Below are 18,736 nucleotides of genomic sequence, written 5' to 3'. Positions count from 1 at the left end.
ATATCTCCCCAGGACAATTTTTTAATTTGGTTTTCCAGTATATGCCTGCAGAGGGTGCCAGATCCTTTTAAAAATAATTTTACATATTATGTTAAGTAGAAGCATCAGAATGATTACTTGACATTTGTGGTAGACTTCTGGATCTTGTAAGTTTAAAATGACATTCTGCTAACTAGTAAAGGTTTCTTGATTTAATCGGTATTGGCTGTTAACTTTTCATAGATGAAACATCTTTTAATGGGGAGGTGGCACATTTTGATTTTCATTGTCACATTTTAAATGCTTTTAAGTAGTTTTACATTAGTGCTTTTTAATAGGATAGTTTATTTAATAGTTTTATTTTTATTATAATTGTTTAATTGTATTTCATTTTATTCTATGTTGTGAGTTGCCTTAGATCCCATTGTGAGGAAAAGATGGGGCATAAAGAAAATCAATAAATCCTGTTTTTCCGCAAATTAAATGACACTAAAGGCAATATGTGGAAGCTTTAAAAATCTTGCAAATGTCATTCTACCTTTGGATGTGTTATTGGCAATAATATCTTCAGCTACCAGTAGAGGGATCCACAGGCTTGGCTGTTGATGTCTGCTATGGGGATTGATTGGTTTGACACTTGCCCAGATTTGTGTGATCTGCTGGAACTAAAGTATGAGTAGTTTATTTGGCAAAATAATTTGTGGCTAGTACTGAACAAAAGAAAATACTGCAGCTCAAAACACAAGGGAACTGGGAAATCATTTTCATTTTGCTAGTAAAAACAGATTAGCTGTGGCTCACAGTCTCCCATATTTTTATCTTCTTTATATCTATAACCTGAGAATTTTTATTTATTTTAGCTGAAACTGTTCTATGGCAAATGGCTGACTTTAGAAAAACTGTCCCTTGTTTCCAAATGTTAGATGCCCCAATATGTGATCATTTGGAAATCTTGAATATAGTCCTTTAAACATAAAGATACCTCTAGTATCAGCATAAGCCCGTATTTAAAGCCCCAATGAGCTTTGATGTTAAGAAAACATATTTATACTCACTCTCATCTCATACATGTTTTCTTGTAGGTGTATTTTTGCACATTGTTGCGGACACACTTGGAAGTGTTGGTGTTATCATTTCTGCACTATTGATGCAAAATTATGGTTTAATGATAGCAGACCCTATCTGTTCAATGCTGATCGCTATGCTTATAGGAGTAAGGTAAGTGCTAAAGCTCTTTATCACATTTTGAAGACTTGGGAACGGGGACAACCAATTTCACAGACCTCATTGTCAACCATTATTATGCAGCATCTGTTAATTTCATTGTTTACTGTTCCCCCCCCCCCCCCAATCTTGTAGCAGTTTATTTTCTCACCTAAAATATATTTTCTCCTGTCAGTAGACAGTCTTTCTTGCACATGTAATTTTGTGTATTTTAGGCTTGTAAAACAGCCTTTCTGACCCACATTGTAGAATGTCTTCCCTGTTTTGTGTGGTTTATATAAGCAATGTACTGTACTACTAAATAGAGCAGAATGGCCTCAAATTCAATGGAGCCCAGCCTGCTGGCACACAGTGTGTAGTCTTCACTGAGCTAAGCTGCCAAACCTCTCATAGAAAGCCGCTTAGTGTCTGTATTTGTCTGCTGAAGCTTCTTGCTGTCATTTTAATAGAACTTCTCAAGTTTAGGCATCTCACATAGCAGTGGATATTTGAACCAGAACACATTGCTTTCTTGCTATTGTTGATTTGTAGGATTGGTAATAGAAGCTCACAATATAGCCTACATGTTTTTCAGCTGTACAAGGATTCTTTAGTAGGCAAAATGTTAAGAAACACATTTAAAAACAGTTTAAGTGAGGTAAGGATTCTCAACATGTGTTTGCAGTGTTCCAGATTTTGTACTGGAATTAATATGACTTTTGTAGAAAGTGACACTTTCCTTTAGATCAGTGATTCTCAACCTGTGGGTCCCCAGATGTTTTAGTCTTCAACTTCCAGAAATCCTAACAACTGATAACTGGCTGGGACTTCTGGGAGTTGTAGGCCAGAATACCTGGGGACCCACAGGTTGAGAACCACTGCTTTAGATAGTGATACAAGTTCAGTATCTTTTATTCAAAACGCTTAGAACCAGAAGTGTTTTGGATTTTTTTTCAGATTTTGGTATACCTGTATTTGTATACTGTATATTGTATATAATGAGATAGTTTGGAGATGGAAGCCAAGTCTAAATGTGAAATTCATTCAGGTTTCCTATATACTTTAGCCACATAGTCTCAAGGTAACTCTATACAATAATTGTAATAACAGTTAAATAAAAAGTTGCAGGTTGAGTACCCCGTATCCAAAACGCAATAGACAAGGATTTTGCAGAGAACGCAAGCATATAGCAATAAGGGTATTAAAATTGGATAGTTGGCTTTCTGTTGATTGTAATTCTATAAATCCTCTTATTTAGTATGGGGAAAACTTAGTTTTAGTTGTTTCACCTGTCCAAGGCAGTACATGTAGGAGTCATGTACTTTTTCAACTATGTCATCCTGTATCTGTTACAATGGGGTTTTCAACGGGCTGTGATTGTTAATGTTAGATATGTAACCTACAAAATTTTACATTACAGTGTATGTTTGTGTCAGTTTGTGCTATAAAACTTCAGAATACATAAAATAGTTACTAAAAGAACCTTACAACATAACTTGACACAATATACATAAATGCTATAGGCTCACTTGTTGTGCAAGAAGGTCATGCTTTGTCATTGAGAAGTAGTACGACTTCAGCAGCTTCAAACCAAGACAATGACATTGCACTTTATCAAAACGGAACTTGTTATGAAAGTATAGTTATGCTGACATTTATCTTTTAAGAAATGATCCACAAGTCAACAAAAACACTCAGATTTTGCTGTCATCAGCTTTAGACCCCAATGTGTCTTTCAAGGCATAGCATTGGTGTTGCGTTGTAAATGGTTAGAAGCCAATATTGCCAGAGGAATGTGGATTTCCCCCCAACAGTATGCAATTTATGAAGTTCATTTTCCTGTAGCAGCTCAAACCAGAGCAGAGGTAGGAAAGCTAATACACAGCCATATTTCCCCCTTCTCCTCCAAGTCATGTCCATACACACTTTCTATGGCAGCAACCAGTTTATACTTCATTTTTGCCGAGAAATGCCTCATCTGACATGCTACACTTGCAGATAAAGGATGCAGGGAGTTGGAGGGGAATGTCACTTCTCAGATTGTAAGAGAGGAAGCAGGAAAGCCCCCCTCCCAACCTTTTATTCAGCTTCTTCAGCCTTAGACCACTGAGACAGAAGACTATGGGGCAGAAGGGGCACAATCTGTCTAAAATGGAAAGACATTATGGTAGGAATTTGTTTTTTTAAATATAATTTTTATTGAATTTTCCACAACACATAACAATAATCAGTTAAAATCTAACAAAGAAAGAGAGAATGAAAAAAAAGGAAACCCCCCCCCATATATTGTACTTCCCTTCGTCCCTTATGGGGATCAATTATAATCATATTTATTTATTTATTTATTTTTAAGTCCTGGTTGTGCTGGTATATCCTATTTGATTCTCCAGTGACAAAGCTTGTTTCTTACTGTTCGTCCTTATACTTTTTGTATTGTTCCCAGTCTGTCTTTTTTATTGACTGTCCTCTATGCATCTTTAATAAAAACGTTAGCTCATCCATATCTCTAATGTCTTCAATTTTCTCGAGCCATTCTTCCTTCCCCGGAATCACTTGTGATTTCCAGTGTTTTGCATAGATAATCCTTGCAGCTGTATTGATATATGTAAATAATTTATCTTCATTTGCATTAAATTTTGTTTCTGAGTCTGTCAAATTTAATAAATAATATTCTGGTTTCATCGGAAATTTTTTCCCTAGTATTTTCTGAGATTCTGAATGTATCGTTTTCCAAAATTTGGCTGTCTCATTACATGTCCACCAAACATGATAATATGATCCGATGTGATTTTTACATTTCCAGCAGATATTTTGAATTTCCTTATACATTTCTCCCAACTTTTTGGGTGTAATATACCACCTGTGGAAGGATTTCAACCAATTTTCTTTTAAATCCCACGCATAGGTATATTTTATTTTTTTCCTCCATTCGGTCATACCTATTGAACGTCCAATATTTTGGGCCCATTTTACCATACAACCTTTAACTTCTTCTGTAGCATTTGTCCATTCTAGTAATTTATCATAGATTTTTGTTATTTCTTTCTTATCAGATTGGAGTGTCTTATCCCAAAATTTTCCATTGGAACAGAAGCCCACTTTATTGTCTAACACAAATTTTTCCTTAATTTGAGCATATTGTAACCATGTTAAGTTCCTGTATTTCCTTTTTATTTCTTCAAGGGGTCTGATTTGGAATCCGTTATTTTTCTTGATTAAAATTTCTTTATATGTTGGCCAGTCTGACCAGCCTAGTAATTTTCTATTACTTTCTTCTAACGGCGAAATCCATAGTGGAGTTTTATCGTACATGAATTTTTTATACTTTCCCCAAACTTTAATCAATGATGATCGGATGAAGTGGTTTCCAAAATTCTTTTCTATACGTTTTTTATTGTACCATATGTACGCGTGCCAACCCCTTCTCAAATCGAAACACTCTAAATTTAATATATTTTCTTTAAATTGCACCAATCTTTAATCCACGTCAAAACACAAGCCTCAAAATAGAGTTTTAAATTTGGCAGGCCGAAGCCCCCTCTCTCTTTTTTCTCCGTCATTGTTGCATATCTAATCCTGAGTTTTTCCTGTTCCATATGAATTTTGAGAGATCTTTATTCCATTCCGCAATTGTTTTCGCCGATCTAATTATGGGTAAATTTTGAAACAGGTAAAGCATTTTCGGCAAAATGTTCATTTTAATTGTTGCGATTCTTCCCAATAGTGAGATATTTAGATTTTGCCATTTTTGTAGGTCTTGTTTTATTTCCTTCCACTTTACTTTATAATTGTTTTCTAACAGTTGCGCATTCTTAGCTGTCAGCCATATTCCTAAATATTTGATTTTTTTTGGTTATCGAAATTCCTGTCATATTTTGCAATACTTCTTGATTTGCATTAGTCATATTCTTGGTTAGTATCTTCGTCTTCTTTCTATTAAGATGGAAACCTGCTATTTCTCCATATTCTTCGATTCTAGTTATCCACATAGGTAATTGTATTCTCGGGTCCTCAATAGTGCAAATGATATCGTCAGCGAATGCTCTATATTTAAATTCATTTTTCAAAATTTTGGTGCCCTTCAATCCTCGGTCATATTTTAAAATTTTTAATAAAATTTCTAAGGCGAAAATAAAGATCAAGGGGAAAAGTGGGCATCCCTGTCTCAGCCCTTTTCCAATCTTAATGTTCTTTGTATATTGGCCATTAATCATGATTTTGGCTCTTTGTTTGTCGTAAATCGTATCAATTGCATTGTAAAATTGGTATCCAATATCTATTTCCTTAAATAATAATTAAAAAAAAGACCAATTCAAATTATCAAAAGCTTTTTCCGCGTCAATAGAAAGCAATGCAACTTCTTTTTGATGATTCCATTCATAGTATTCTATTATGTCCAAAATGCATCTAACATTATCTTTCATTTTCCTTCCCGGGAGAAACCCTGTTTGTTCTGGGTTGATCCAATTATTTAAGAATTCTTTAAATCTATTAGCCAATATACACGTAAATATTTTATAGTCTGTATTCAGTAAGGAAATGGGGCGGTAGTTTCTTACATCTGTAGTATCTTGATCTTCCTTGGATATAACGATAATTTCTGCGTCTCTTTATTTCTTTATTTTGCAGTACCCTATTCATTAACCTTTTCAAGTGGACAACTATTATATCTTGCATTATTTTGTAAAAATTTGCTGAGAAACCATCAGGTCCCGGTGATTTATTTGGTTTTAATGAATTAATTGCCTTTTTTTATTTCATTTTCTGAGATTTCTTTGTTGAGAATTTCTCTCTGTTGTTCGTTGATCTTCTCTAGTCTTTGATTTCCCAAGTATTGTGTTGTTTTTGTCATATCAATTTCATCGTCTTTATATAGTTGTGAATAAAATTTATTGAATTCTTGTAGAATATCCTCGTCCTTAGTAATACTTTCATTGTCTTTCTTAATTTGTGTCACTTGTTGAGTTTGTTTTTTCTTTCGAATTTTCCGCGCCAGCCATTTTCCTGGTTTATTAGCATTCTCGAAGTTAAATTGCTTGATGAATCTTAGTTGGTTGGCAGTCTGGTCAAGTTCCAATCGGTTCTTCTCTCTTTTTAAATCCTTTAATTCTTTGTTTACCTTACTATTATTTGGTGATTTCTTCAATATCTTTTCGTTTCTTTCAATTTGCAGATTTATTTCCTTCATTTTCTTTAATTTTTCTTTATTTATTCTTGCTTTTTGCTGTATTAAATGACCCCTAATTACTGCTTTATAAGCGTCCCAGATAGTTGCTTCTTTAATATCTGAATTGACATTAATGTCGAAGTATTCCTTTGATAGTGTTTTATATCTCTCAATGTCTTCTTCTTTTTTCAACAAATTTTCATCAAATCTCCATTTAGGGATGGTCTTTTTGTAATTTATGGCCATTTCTATAGGACAATGGTCTGATTTATCACGGGGGAGGATGGATATTTTGTCGATTTTTGTTAATATTGTTCTTGTTGTCCAAATCATGTCAATTCTTGACCATCCAGCATGTCTATGGGAATAGAACGTGTAATCTTTGCTTGATGGGTTTTTAGATCTCCAGGCATCTATAAGGTCAAATTCTTCTTTCAATTGAATAAAATTTTTTGGTAATAAACTTTGCATGTCTTTGTTACTTCTTTTGTTATTTGATTTGTCCAATTTTGTATCTAATACCCCATTAAAATCTCCTAAGATTATCACATGTTCCAATTGGGTATTCTCAATCTGTTCCCTTAAGTATTTTGCGAATTGAGTCTTGGGGCCATTTGGGGCATAAATGTTACATATTAATATTTTTTGATTCCCAATTATAATTTCCACAGGGACCACCCTCCCCTCTGAGTCTTTAAATTTCAATTCTGCTGGAATACTGTTGTTTATGTATGTGACCACCCCCCTTTTTTTCTTTATGTCCGATGAATAGAATTCTTTTCCGTAAGCCTTATTGACTAAGTGTGCTCCATGTCTTTGTGAAATATGAGTTTCTTGAACTGAAATAATATCAAATTTACCTTTCTTAATTTGACGTGTAAGTGCATTCCTTTTATTTGGAGAATTTAAACTGTTCAAGTTATTTGAATAGCATTTTATTTGTCATGTGAATTCACTCATCATCACCCTTTTGAAGTTCTGTAGTTGCGATTCCAAGATCTTCTTCCACTGCCGCTTCTTCCTCTTCATCCGCAGCCAGCTCCGGTATATTCACTTCCATATTTTTTCCCATTACCTTTGTTACAATTGACGATTCTGCGCCTTGAGGTGAGAGGTATCTTTTCTTTTTTCTTTGTGGTAAGAATGTTTCCAACGTCTCTCCAGAAGTGTCCTTCATCAAATTTTTGTAAAATTCCTTCGCTTTGTCTAGTGTCGTGAGCCAGTATTTCTCATTTTTAAATGTAACCATTACCCCTTCTACCTTTTCCCAACGGAATCTGATTTTATGTTTTTTTAATTCCTCTGTGAGGAAAAAGTAATTTCTTCTTTAGTTCAGTGTTGCTAGGGGAACTTCCTTTAGGATTATGACTTTGTTTTCTTTATAATAACTTGGCTGAGAGCTATTGATCCTCAATATCTCGTCTCTGATCCTCTTTTTTACAAAATGTACTATGACATCTCTTGCCACTTTATTACGTTTTGAGTAATTCATTTGTATTCTATAAATTCTGTCCAATTCAGTTTCCATTTCCTGTTCTGGACGTTGTAATATTTTTGATGTGATCTGTGTTATAGTTTGTCTTATATTCTCGTTGGCTTCTTCTTGTATGTTTCTAAATCAAAGTTGGAATTCCATCTCTTTTTGATCCATTAATTCTTGTGTTCTTTCTATTTTCAAACGTTTGTTTTGCAGATCATCTATCTTTTTTTGGAATTTATTTTGTGTCTTTTCCATATTCCCTCTTGCCTTTTTCAACTCTTCATGAGTTTCTTTCATTTCATCTTTTATCTGTATAATATCCTCTTTTATTTCTCTTTTCATTTCCATCATCTCTTGGTGCATTTCTTTTTGAAACCTTTTCTGATCTTCCATGTTTAGGTCTTGTTTATCTGAAAGTTTCTGGATCTCTTTTAAAATATCTTTTAAGGTTAGATCTTCTGTTTGGGAGGCTCTTCTTGTTAACCCTTTAGTGTCTTTTAGATCTTGTTTGAATTTTGGGCCAGCCATCGTCTATATTGGCTGTAGAAACTGTACTATTCTGTTCAATATATATATATATATATATATATATATATATCCCCCCAATTAGGCTTCGCGGGAGAAGGCAATTCTGTGTTTATCTTGTTGTTTCATTATAGTCTTTAATCGGTCTCTGTGTATCTATCTTAATTCAGTCCACGATCCTTAATCTTCAATATAGTCCACAAATTGTCTAGTCTGTCATTAATTTAATCCAATTTGCACCTCCTTTCTATCTTCCTATCCTCCTCTTATTCTTCAGTCCTCATGTCTCACCTCTCCTCCTCAGGGGCTAATCTGTCAGTGTCTCAGTCCTGGTTCAAACCCTTCCAATTGCTCCTGTTCTTCTTGTCGTCCTGCAAGTCTTAATTCCTTGCCTTCTAGTCCTCCTTCTGCTTTCTTCTTTCTTCCGCCCTTAGTTCCAACCAAGTCGTCTCCCTCTGTTGCTTCTTCTTCCGCCCTTTCCTGGTGACGTCTTCCGCTTCTCTCACTTCCGCTTCCGCTTCTTTCCCGCCGTCTTCAGCAAGTCCTAGCTTTGTTTACAAGAAGCACTCTCCGTAGTCTAAACAATATGGCGTCAAGGTCAGCTATTGTTCTCTTTCTTTCTTTCTCATATCCTTCCCTTTTACTAGCTTGCGGTCCGCGAATCCCGCGGCTTTTGACTTGCCCTTTAGCTCACCCCTCCTCCAAGGGGCTAGCGTCGAGGCAATTGTCGCTGTTTGGATACCTGCGTTCCTCCCGTGGATTTCTTAGGGAGAGGGGAGTTTCAGTGCTCGACCCGACCGTGTTCTCAGTCTTATCCGATGTTCAAATTGGCTATTTCTATGAGTGTCCTCTTCCTCTGGTTTTTAGAAAAATTCTCCGCCTTTGTTAATCCCGTTCCAGCAAGACTGGGTTATGCCTTATATTCTCAGGGATATGAACGTCCTGAGTCTCAACGGTAATTTTCCGATTTAATATATCAATATTTCTCCGCCTTCTTTCAACCAGATTAGTGCCCCAGTCCAGTTAGAATTTTTTGTTTAAGTCTTAGTTTCTTCCCATATTTCTTCCTTCTGGTTTAAAATGAGCCCGGTCAGCGGTAAATGCAGGGCAATGCCCGCTTCCTGACTTGCGGTTCGTGGACCCCCACGGCTTGTTGAATCCTTCAGGTTGCGCCGCTTCCGAGACGCTTCCCGCCGGCTCAGCAGTCGCCGTTCGGAGGCTTGCGTCCCCCCCCGGTTCGATCCCCGGGGAGAGGGGAGCTAATAGCTCTAACCCAACCGCTTAGTCAGTGGCTTGCTGGAGGAGCTTCAGCAAGTCCGTCCCGCCGCCATCGTGGCTCACCGGAAGTCCTTATGGTAGGAATTCGTAGAATGCATTAAGGATCCTCATAATTCAAGCCCTGAAAATTGTTTTGTGGCAGATTTATAAGGGTTTAAATTTTTGTGGTTGGTACACTTTTCATGAAATAATTTGTTGTTATTAATTGGCAGAGTCAGTTAAAGAGTGGTATCAGAAACCATGGACTGTGCTAGAGATTGTGATGATAAGGTGGTTTTGCGATTGGTAGTTTTATCACCTTTAATAGTGTGTGGGGGAAACTTTGGTTCACATATTCCTTAAATAACATATAGAATCTTATACATAAATCAAACTGAGATGTGAACCATTTATTTCAACCACCAGAAAAGTGCTTATACTGGTACCTAACTTTAGTATAGTTATGTTATGAACTTGCAGACTTCCTCTATTTCGATTGTGGAGATTGCGTAATGCTGATCAGTGTCGAAGATAGCTTTAGAATAGATATGAAAACATTGGTGCATTTTTTCTAATGGCCAGACTTCTACTGGTGCATTATATTAACAGTTGCATTTTTCCAGGTTTGCATGGCTATGTCAAGGAAAGACAAGGAAAACCCATTGGTTCGAAGTTTTCGACAACAAACTGTTCCTCTATTGTCTGTTTTTTTACAGCTACTTTCCTTTACGGATGTTGTGCCTGTTGCCCTTAGCCTTCTAGTGCCATTTCATATACCAGTATAGGCCACTGAATCAACAGAATTCTAGCCCTAAAGCAAGGTTGGCAAATCTGGCCCTTTAGGTTTTTTTTTTTACCTATAGCATTAAGGAGAGCTAGCTAGAGTACCAAATAGCAATGGTTCATGAGAGTTGTAGTCTGTAAATAACCTCAGGGCCACAGTTCCCTACCCTGCCTTATAAACATAGCATCTACAAGCATTTTCTAAAGCTCATCATTATTTTTTGTCTATAAGCTCATTGCTGTAAAACAGCGAAGCCTCTTTATCAGAGAGCAAGCTAGTTTTAAAGAATCACAATTATTTATGTAAATATGTGATACTTTCCAAACAGAAATAGATGGCTTTTCAAACAGCACACAAATGCCATATCATTGGTTTTGCTGCAACATCTAGTTTTTTAACTACTGGTGAAACACTAATGATAGTAAATTGGACAAAGGATATGAGCTGCCTAATAACTGGGCAAAGGAGAGCATTTGGATTATTCAGATCAATGCCAGGAAACATCCTTAATCTACAGCAGGCATGGGCAAACTTCGGTCCTTCAGGTGTCTTGGAATTCAACTCACAGAAATCCCAGCTAGCTTTCCGGCTGTTGGGAATTGTGGGAGGTGAAGTCCAAAACATCCGGAGGGCCAAAGTTTGCCTATGCTTGAACTGCAGTGATGCCTGTATTTTTAATGGAATGTAATTTTTATAGTAAATTCGAGTAGGACTTATGCCTCCTAGCATTTCCCATTATTGGCTATCCTGGCTAGATTTGTTGAGAGCTGCCATTCAACCAATTGGGGAGGATCGATTAATTCCCACTCTTGAAATAAATAGGCACACTAGATGACTTTTCAGTTTGTGTTTGCAGCTTTAATTTGATGTGGTGTCAGTTAATTTTGAATTTTTTATTTAACTCTGCACTTAATCCATTTTTCAATGCACTTTTTGGCATTGAAAATGATTTGTTTCATTTATAAACCATCATTTTCCTTTCTTACAACAAATTAAAATGAAATTGAGCTATTTTGATAAAAAGTTTTTAAAAAAGTGAATAAATGTGTTTTAAAAACACTAAATTCATACAATCTTAAAACATAGTAACCCAATTGAAATAAATAATATTGAAAATGCTAATTCTTTAATAGTAAAAAGATACTAGTATCTGTGTTAAATGTGACACTAGTTTACTCTTTATACCTGGGGTGTTGCCATACTGACGTTTCTCCCCCACCGTCCATTGTTTTGGCTTATGCAGCATTCCTCACTGTTAGTGAAGAAAGAAACTGATTAAAATAAAACACATTTGATTCCAAATGTCATTAAGCAATGTGTCACTGCAAGGCAAATGTAGTTTTCTTGTAAAAAAATCAAATCACACTCATAAATATATATAATTTTAGGATGTGCAGTTGCCTAATTATTTTTTATTTTTATGCTAGAATGATTCTATGGAAAGGAAATGATTTTGAAATCCAGCTGGGGCCCATATTAGGTACAGTATAGGCCAGGGCTGGTTTCATATATTCAGAATAGATTGTTTTCTTTTCTTTTCTTTTTTGCAGCATCTATGTCAAATAAATTGCTGACAGTCTTAAATTTCCGTTTGTGGTTTGGATGCAGTGTATGTGGTTCTCATCCACAATATTCAACTTTCGATCCAGTGTTGACCTGATCTTATCAAATTCTGGATATCTTTTACTCCAGTACGTTACTATTAATAATTGATGCAAGCCAATTTTTTTACTTTATGCCATAATGTGATTTACTTATTTATTTATCGTGTCAGAAGGAAAATAAGAATAAAACTATAATGTGTAAAAAAAAACCCCAATGTTAAAACTTGGAATTATGCTAAATTTCCTTTCATCAGAAACTGGCCACTTGGAGTAAGAAGGTCCTCCATTGTGCATGCGGCAGGTCACAGATTGCATGGTAGTAAGTGGTCTGTGGTTTGCTCTTCTCCACACTCACATGTTGTGGACACCACTTTGTAACCCCATTTCTTAAGATTGGCTCTGCATCTTGTGGTGCCAGAGTGCAGTCTGTTCAGTGCCTTCCAAGTCGCCTAGCCTTCTGTGTGCTCAGGAGGGAGTTTCTCTTCCAGTCTCAGCCACTAACTGAGGTTCCGAGTTTTGCCAGCCACTTTTGGACTCTCACTTGCTGAGACGTTCCTGAGAGTATCTCTGTAGATCATAGGAAGCTGTTTCTTGATTTAAGTTGTTTGCAATGTGATGTAAATACAAAAATTGTTTCATAGCTTTATGAAGGACTTCTCATGAAACTGGAATCGTGCAAAGGGAGAGTAGGAGTGTGGTATCTCGTCTCTCCAGCATAGCCCTTTTGTCAGTGCTTCAGCCATCCATGCATTCAGCAAACATTTCCAGTGAGCAGCTTGCTGTAGTCATATAGGCTCTCTGAAGTTCATATAATTTTCACAACCCTTGCAGAAAAGAAGCCTGCACATGTCAGTTTCAGATATCAACTTTCCAGCCCATGGATGGGCATAGTGCTGGTTATAGGGATATTCCAAGAGAGGTTCAGCTAGCTAGGTGCACCATGGTCATTTTCCACTATTCTAGTTTCAGGAGGAAAACACCAGCTGGACAGTGATATTATAAAATACTTAAGCAGTATTTTTAATATATTATGGTTCATAGCAATAGATTTAGCAGTCCTATTAGTGTTGGGAAGGGAGCATTTGAGTAGGTCTGTGAAACTTCTAATTAGAGACTTTTTATCTCTGTGTGTGTGTGTGTGTGTGTGTGTGTGTGTGTGTGTATAGATATCTTCTAAATATATTTTCTTTTATTATTTATTTATTTATTTACAACATTTATATCCCGCCCTTCTCACCCGAAGGGACTCAGGGCGGCGTACAAATTGGCAACAATTCAATGGCTGCACATAATTAAAACAGCAATGAAAATCCAATAAAACAATAAAAACAATATAAAAATATAAAACATATGATTAAAATCCATTCCTCCAAAATCCTCGTGCTGTAGCCATAAATCAGTCCGGGGTCGTCTTTTATCATTTAATCTTTGAAAGCCTGGGCACATAGCCATGTTTTCAGGGCTTTTCTAAAACTCAGAAGGGTTGGGGCATGCCGTATTTCTCTGGGGAAGATGTTCCACAGCCGGGGAGCCACCACTGAGAAGGCCCTTATTACTACTGTCACAACTTTTCAGCATTGGTCTAGCAATCCTATCTTGGGTCAGGAATCATGCTGCCCCTACACTACTTCAAAATGGCAATATAACCCGATTAGAACCAGAAGGCAACACTATAAAAGGATCCAGCCCAGGCCTGATCTTCAAGACACAGCTTATAGATGGCTTTAGTGACCTGGCTCAGGTGGTTTAATACTGAACCTATGTTTGGGGCTGCATAAATGAACATTGGAAGAATACCTTCCACATGATGGTTCCATGCCCTTCTTTTAGGTTGGTCAAATACTTAACACGAGGTGATGTATGAAGGGCTATATTGATAGTGGGGTATAAACATGCTGTAGCGCCATCCTGGGTATCTCTGCACACTGAGCATAATTAGAGACCTCCATATGATGAGGTCTTAGAGGAGTTGATAACTTCAGTTGACTGAATACGGTTCTAGATCTTCACTGATGATTAGCAGGTTCCCTTTAGAGATGTTCATGTGAAGCCTGAAAACGGCTTTGTATTGCCAGAACTGGCTAACTGTGACTTAGCCACAAACCAGAATCTCATAACATGTTTGCCTGAATCACTTCAATGTGGAGATGTAACATTTCTTTCCCTGGCTAAATTGTCTTTAGATTAGCTGGCTTGTCAAAATTGCCTCAGCATTGCATACCAGTAGTCATCCATGAAAGGTTCACTCTAGCCTATATATGCAAATCTTATGCAGTCTACTCACACAGGACCTTTAATTTCTCTTGCTGTTGTTTTCTTCGGTCTGGAGCAAGTGCTAAGAATAGGAAAGAGAAGTTGAAGTGGGTGGTGTCTCAGAAGAAAATACTTCAGTTTTCTTTTACTCCCATGACTAGTAACTGAAAAATCAAGATAAAGAGATAACTTGGCCACACTTTTTATCTGACTCTTAAGTAGAGAATTCAATCTCCCCATGAATCAACATGGATTATTTCCCTAGTTTTCCCTCACTAACTAAATTCATTCAGTTGGAGCAAGACAAACGGTTCCGGCCCAATCTACTTGTCCAAACGTATCTCCTCCTATGAGCCAGCAAGATCCCTGTGATCATCTGGAGAGGCCCTGCTCTCGGTCCCACTCTGCATTGACTTGATATTAATATTGAAATAGGAGTTAAAAAAAGACAATCTTAATGTAACACAGTTTTATTGTATTATAAAAACAGCTTCGTGAATGCATCATACAATTTTAGTTTAATGGAAGTCAATAAACTTTTCAACTGAATCAACATCTCTGACATAAGTGTGGGCTTACTCATAGCACACCAAGTTTAAATCTTGAAAACAAAAACATGCTGAACGGCTACGCTTTGACCTTTCGAAATCATACCAAGTCTTTAATTAATAATAATATAAATTCTCATTTTAACCAAGTTTGTTAGGATGTATACAGTACATCTCTTCAAGTGAAGAGAGAACAGTGCCCCTTCTTTGCTCTGGTACCATAACAGCAGTATGTGAAAGGGTTTATGGTACCTGGTTTGCTCTGTTGGTCTGTTGTTCTGGCGACACTACTCTGCACATGTCTCATGTATAGCTTTCTCACTGTATAGCTGTTCTTAAAGTTATTGTGGGCAGCTTTGGTAAATCCGGGGCCAATGTCTGTCTCTGGTGACATGCAATTTGTTGTACTGGCTGCCAAAGCCACATGAGAAGTCCCCTTTGAGTTTTAATGTTTTGGAAGACTGAGAGGACTTTGGGGGATAGTTAATGCAAAATCACGGCTTGTGAAGGCTACAGATACAACCAGTGACTTCTTGTTGTAACTACTACTACTGAGGGTCCTAGAGATCAGTTCAGAAAAAGTCTTAAGAGCCACAGCAATTACACTTTGGCTACTATTTCTTATCAGCTGCAACAACAATATGAATAAAAGGTGAGGTGTTGTGGTCATTTTCTTCCCATGGACTTTGGATGTTACAGGGATATTCCAAGAGAGGTGCAGCATCAAGAGAATCCCATTACAAGAAACAGGGATGGAATCAAGAAAATCAGTGAGAATCCAACCATTCCATAGGTGAAATAGCGGTAAGGCAGTTGAGCTTGTTGGATATCACCAACAAGCTTGTAGTGGTATTATAGATCCTTACGTTTCTTTTTAGGAGCCTAGTCTGGAGGAACATTGCTTTCATTGTTGCCTCTATTTCTGGTGAACAAGCGCTAACAATTGTTCTCCCACTTTCTTGGAAATCTTGTTAAGAACATTGTCTGTGTTTTCTCTGGGATAATGCAGTGCTGGAAAACAAAGGACAGTTCAAGTGTGTGCTATCTTCTGACATTGTTTATGAGAGTTAAGATGCTGTAGATGACAACATTCATCATCCCTCCACAGTTAAGGTATACCTCAAATGATAAGAGTTTGTTTTTGCAAGGAGCCATCCTCAAGTTTAAGGTGATACCATGGATCTGCTTTGTACATGTAATGAGAACTTGGCATGTCATGTCTGGACACTCATTAGAAGGTGACAGTGAGCAATTAATATTTAATGAAAAACATCCAGATAGATTTTTAGGCCTTTATTTGGAGTGGAAATTTCATCAGCCTGGCTTGTGCCCCATATTCGGCAAAGGACTAAGTATCTTTAATATGTCTTCTTCTTTGTGTATTTCTAACCACTGACCAGCTGTCTTCTAAGCCCTTAGTGGAAGCTATTATTGAACAATTATATGAAAGAAGTTTTGCAGTATGACTGCTTGATACAATTTTCTCTTTCTGTGGTGACAGTTCACCACAGATTTGGAATAAAAGCTTATAACATCTAGCAATGTTTTCTGAGGTTCCTTATACATTGATGAGCCCATAGCTTTTAAAAACAAAATTCTGGAACCTTTTGGTGAAAGCATACCGGCAATCCCTCTGACCTATTTGTTTCCCACTTCTTCTCTTAAATCTCATTCTAAGGCCTGTTATATAAGTCTTACTTAACATGGCTTCGCGTGGGATGTAATGTGTGCTGTGGGATGGGGTCTGAAGCTAATCGAGATTCTTTACTCACCACCAAATCTGGTTTTGGCATGGTGTTGATTGGGTTTTCCAAGCAGTACAAACAGCAGATTTGTAAAACACTAAACTCTGTGTAAAAGACTGTGGCTGTTAGGTGGGTGATCTGGCTTCTTTGTTTTGTCCTCCGACATATTCCTCATGTGAAACCCATCTGAGGAAGATTTAAAGCCCTAGAGAAAAGTGAAGGTGCAGCACATTAATTCATTTTCATTGTCCCGAGTGTCCTTAAGAATTCCACGATGTGACCATGGCAACAACTGCTTCATGACCACTTCTCAAATGTAGTGCATTCTTCCCACTCTAGTTACATTATATTCTGCAGGTTTTAAAATAGTTCTGAGAGTACTCCTTCCAATGTAGAAATTTGTACTTTGAGATTCATTCAGTGGTTATAGGTTATGCCTCTTTGTACTGAGACATTTAGTTATTCCCTGGCTTATTGTTTCATTAAACATATGGTAGTTCTTATTTAATCATCTTAACATATTTGTGGAACAGACAGAAAGTTTATAAGGTAGGTACCAGGTGTTTTGCACTGGTTTTTTATTACATAAAATATATAAAGAACAGAAGGAAATCAAATGGTCCCGTTTGCACTTGTCTTTCTCTGCATACTGCAGAACAGGCTCAATTTTGTAACCCTTTACCCTGTACTATTCATAAGTACAGATCAATTTTCTTAAATATGCTGATGTGAATTGGGAAGTCATTACCTTATCTACTCTGGATGGTATAGTCCCCATACTGAAGTTAAAGAAATCCTAGTATTCTAGACAATGAAATAATGTGTATTTGCTGTTCAAGCCTTTCAACATGGAAATGTTATGTCTCTTCTGGTGCAGTTATATTGTCACTTTTACAGTTAGCAGAAGAAGCCCTAATTGCTTCCAAATGTTCACTGTTAGAATTCTGCTAGAGTCCCTGGGTTCCCTTATTTCAAGAAATGCAAAGCTGGCTGTTTTTGACAAGTTATTTCATTATGTCTGAACCAGTCCCTACTAATTTTGTTTTATGGTCGCTCCCCTCACATTCTCTACCCACTGCTTAGTATCTTGGATCATAAGGAAAACATGTCTGAAACCAAATAAAAACGCAAGAATGCTGTTTGTGTTTCTTACGAATTTGTATGACTGTTGTAATTACTGTTGTAAGTGATGTTAGGCTGCAAGAATCAACAGTGATGTTTTAGATCAACATTATTTCTGCTTTATGGACCTCAGAAAGAGACATAGTCTCTTTTTCTAAATCTTGTAGCTAAGTCTGTTTCCATTTTTTGGCACAGCAGTCAAAGGCTTTTCTTTTTCCTGATAAAATTGGGGTCAGGGACAGGATTTTTAAGGGTGCAAGGAACACTGTAGGAAGTTTGGGGGTGTTTGGGATGAGTGTTTGTATCTACTTTTTAAAATGGGGGAAAACTTGGGGATTATGAAGAGAGGTTGAAGGCATAGAAGTCTGGATTGTGCTTTCTTCACCCCGGCTGTAGCTGGCGTGTTTCTTTCCTTAGCCATCTCTTAGAAATTATCTTTGCCACGAGTGAATTTTAGGCTTTTTTTGAGTGAGCCCTCCCCAGTACTTTTGTTCTAGTAAATAGTGCAATTTTTTTGGTGTAGCTATTAGTATCTTGACTTAAGCTTATGGATGGAAGAAATCTCATAGTCACACTTGCAATTGGCTCGCTTTTGCTTTCACTTGAGAATGCGGACTAATCTGTAGGTTATCTACTAAGTCAGTGGTTCTCAACCTGTGGGTCCCCAGATGTTTTGGCCATCAACTCCCAGAAATCCTAACAGCTGGTAAACTGGCTGGGATTTCTGGGAGTTGTAGGCTAAAAGACCTGGGGACCCACAGGTTAGGAACCATTGTACAAAGTGTTTAGTATTTCATCATATCCAGGAAACTGTGGTTAAAGTCTTCGGAAGAAGCCGCCCTGAGTCCCTTCGGGTGAGAAGGGCGGGATATAAATGTTGGAAATAAATAAATAAGAAGCCAGGACATTGAGTCATGGTTTAAAGGGGATTTAATAGTAGATGGTGATCTATTAACCATTGTCTTCCAGTTCAGATGAAATGGGAAAATATAGCTAGTGGAATACTTATTGGCAAAGTAAATTAAGAACAAAATAGCTTGCTCATATTTAGCCTTTTAAGCTGTGATAT

The 18,736-nt window shown here is 37.0% G+C and overlaps 1 protein-coding gene and 1 long non-coding RNA gene across 2 annotated transcripts in view; one reads left to right on the top strand and one right to left on the bottom strand.

Moving 5' to 3' along the window:
- The window catches only part of slc30a7 (solute carrier family 30 member 7), a 51,224-nt gene that overhangs the window by 22,710 nt on the left and 9,778 nt on the right, over positions 1–18,736 (top strand). The window contains exon 8 of the mRNA XM_003219988.4: positions 1,062–1,197. Coding sequence (XP_003220036.1) covers positions 1,062–1,197 — 136 coding nt within the window. The remainder of the gene's footprint in view (positions 1–1,061; positions 1,198–18,736) is intronic.
- Positions 11,500–17,167, bottom strand: LOC134298650 (uncharacterized). The gene is made up of 3 exons (XR_010005746.1): positions 16,573–17,167; positions 14,284–14,416; positions 11,500–11,647 (listed from the first exon to the last, which is right to left on the bottom strand). It is a non-coding gene; the product is annotated as an uncharacterized LOC134298650 (long non-coding RNA).

The sequence above is a fragment of the Anolis carolinensis genome, chromosome 4, assembly GCF_035594765.1.
Source record: "Anolis carolinensis isolate JA03-04 chromosome 4, rAnoCar3.1.pri, whole genome shotgun sequence".
Classification (NCBI taxonomy): domain Eukaryota; kingdom Metazoa; phylum Chordata; class Lepidosauria; order Squamata; family Dactyloidae; genus Anolis; species Anolis carolinensis.
The sequence above is the reverse complement of the archived record's forward strand: the minus strand, read 5'-3'. Positions and strand labels throughout refer to the sequence as shown.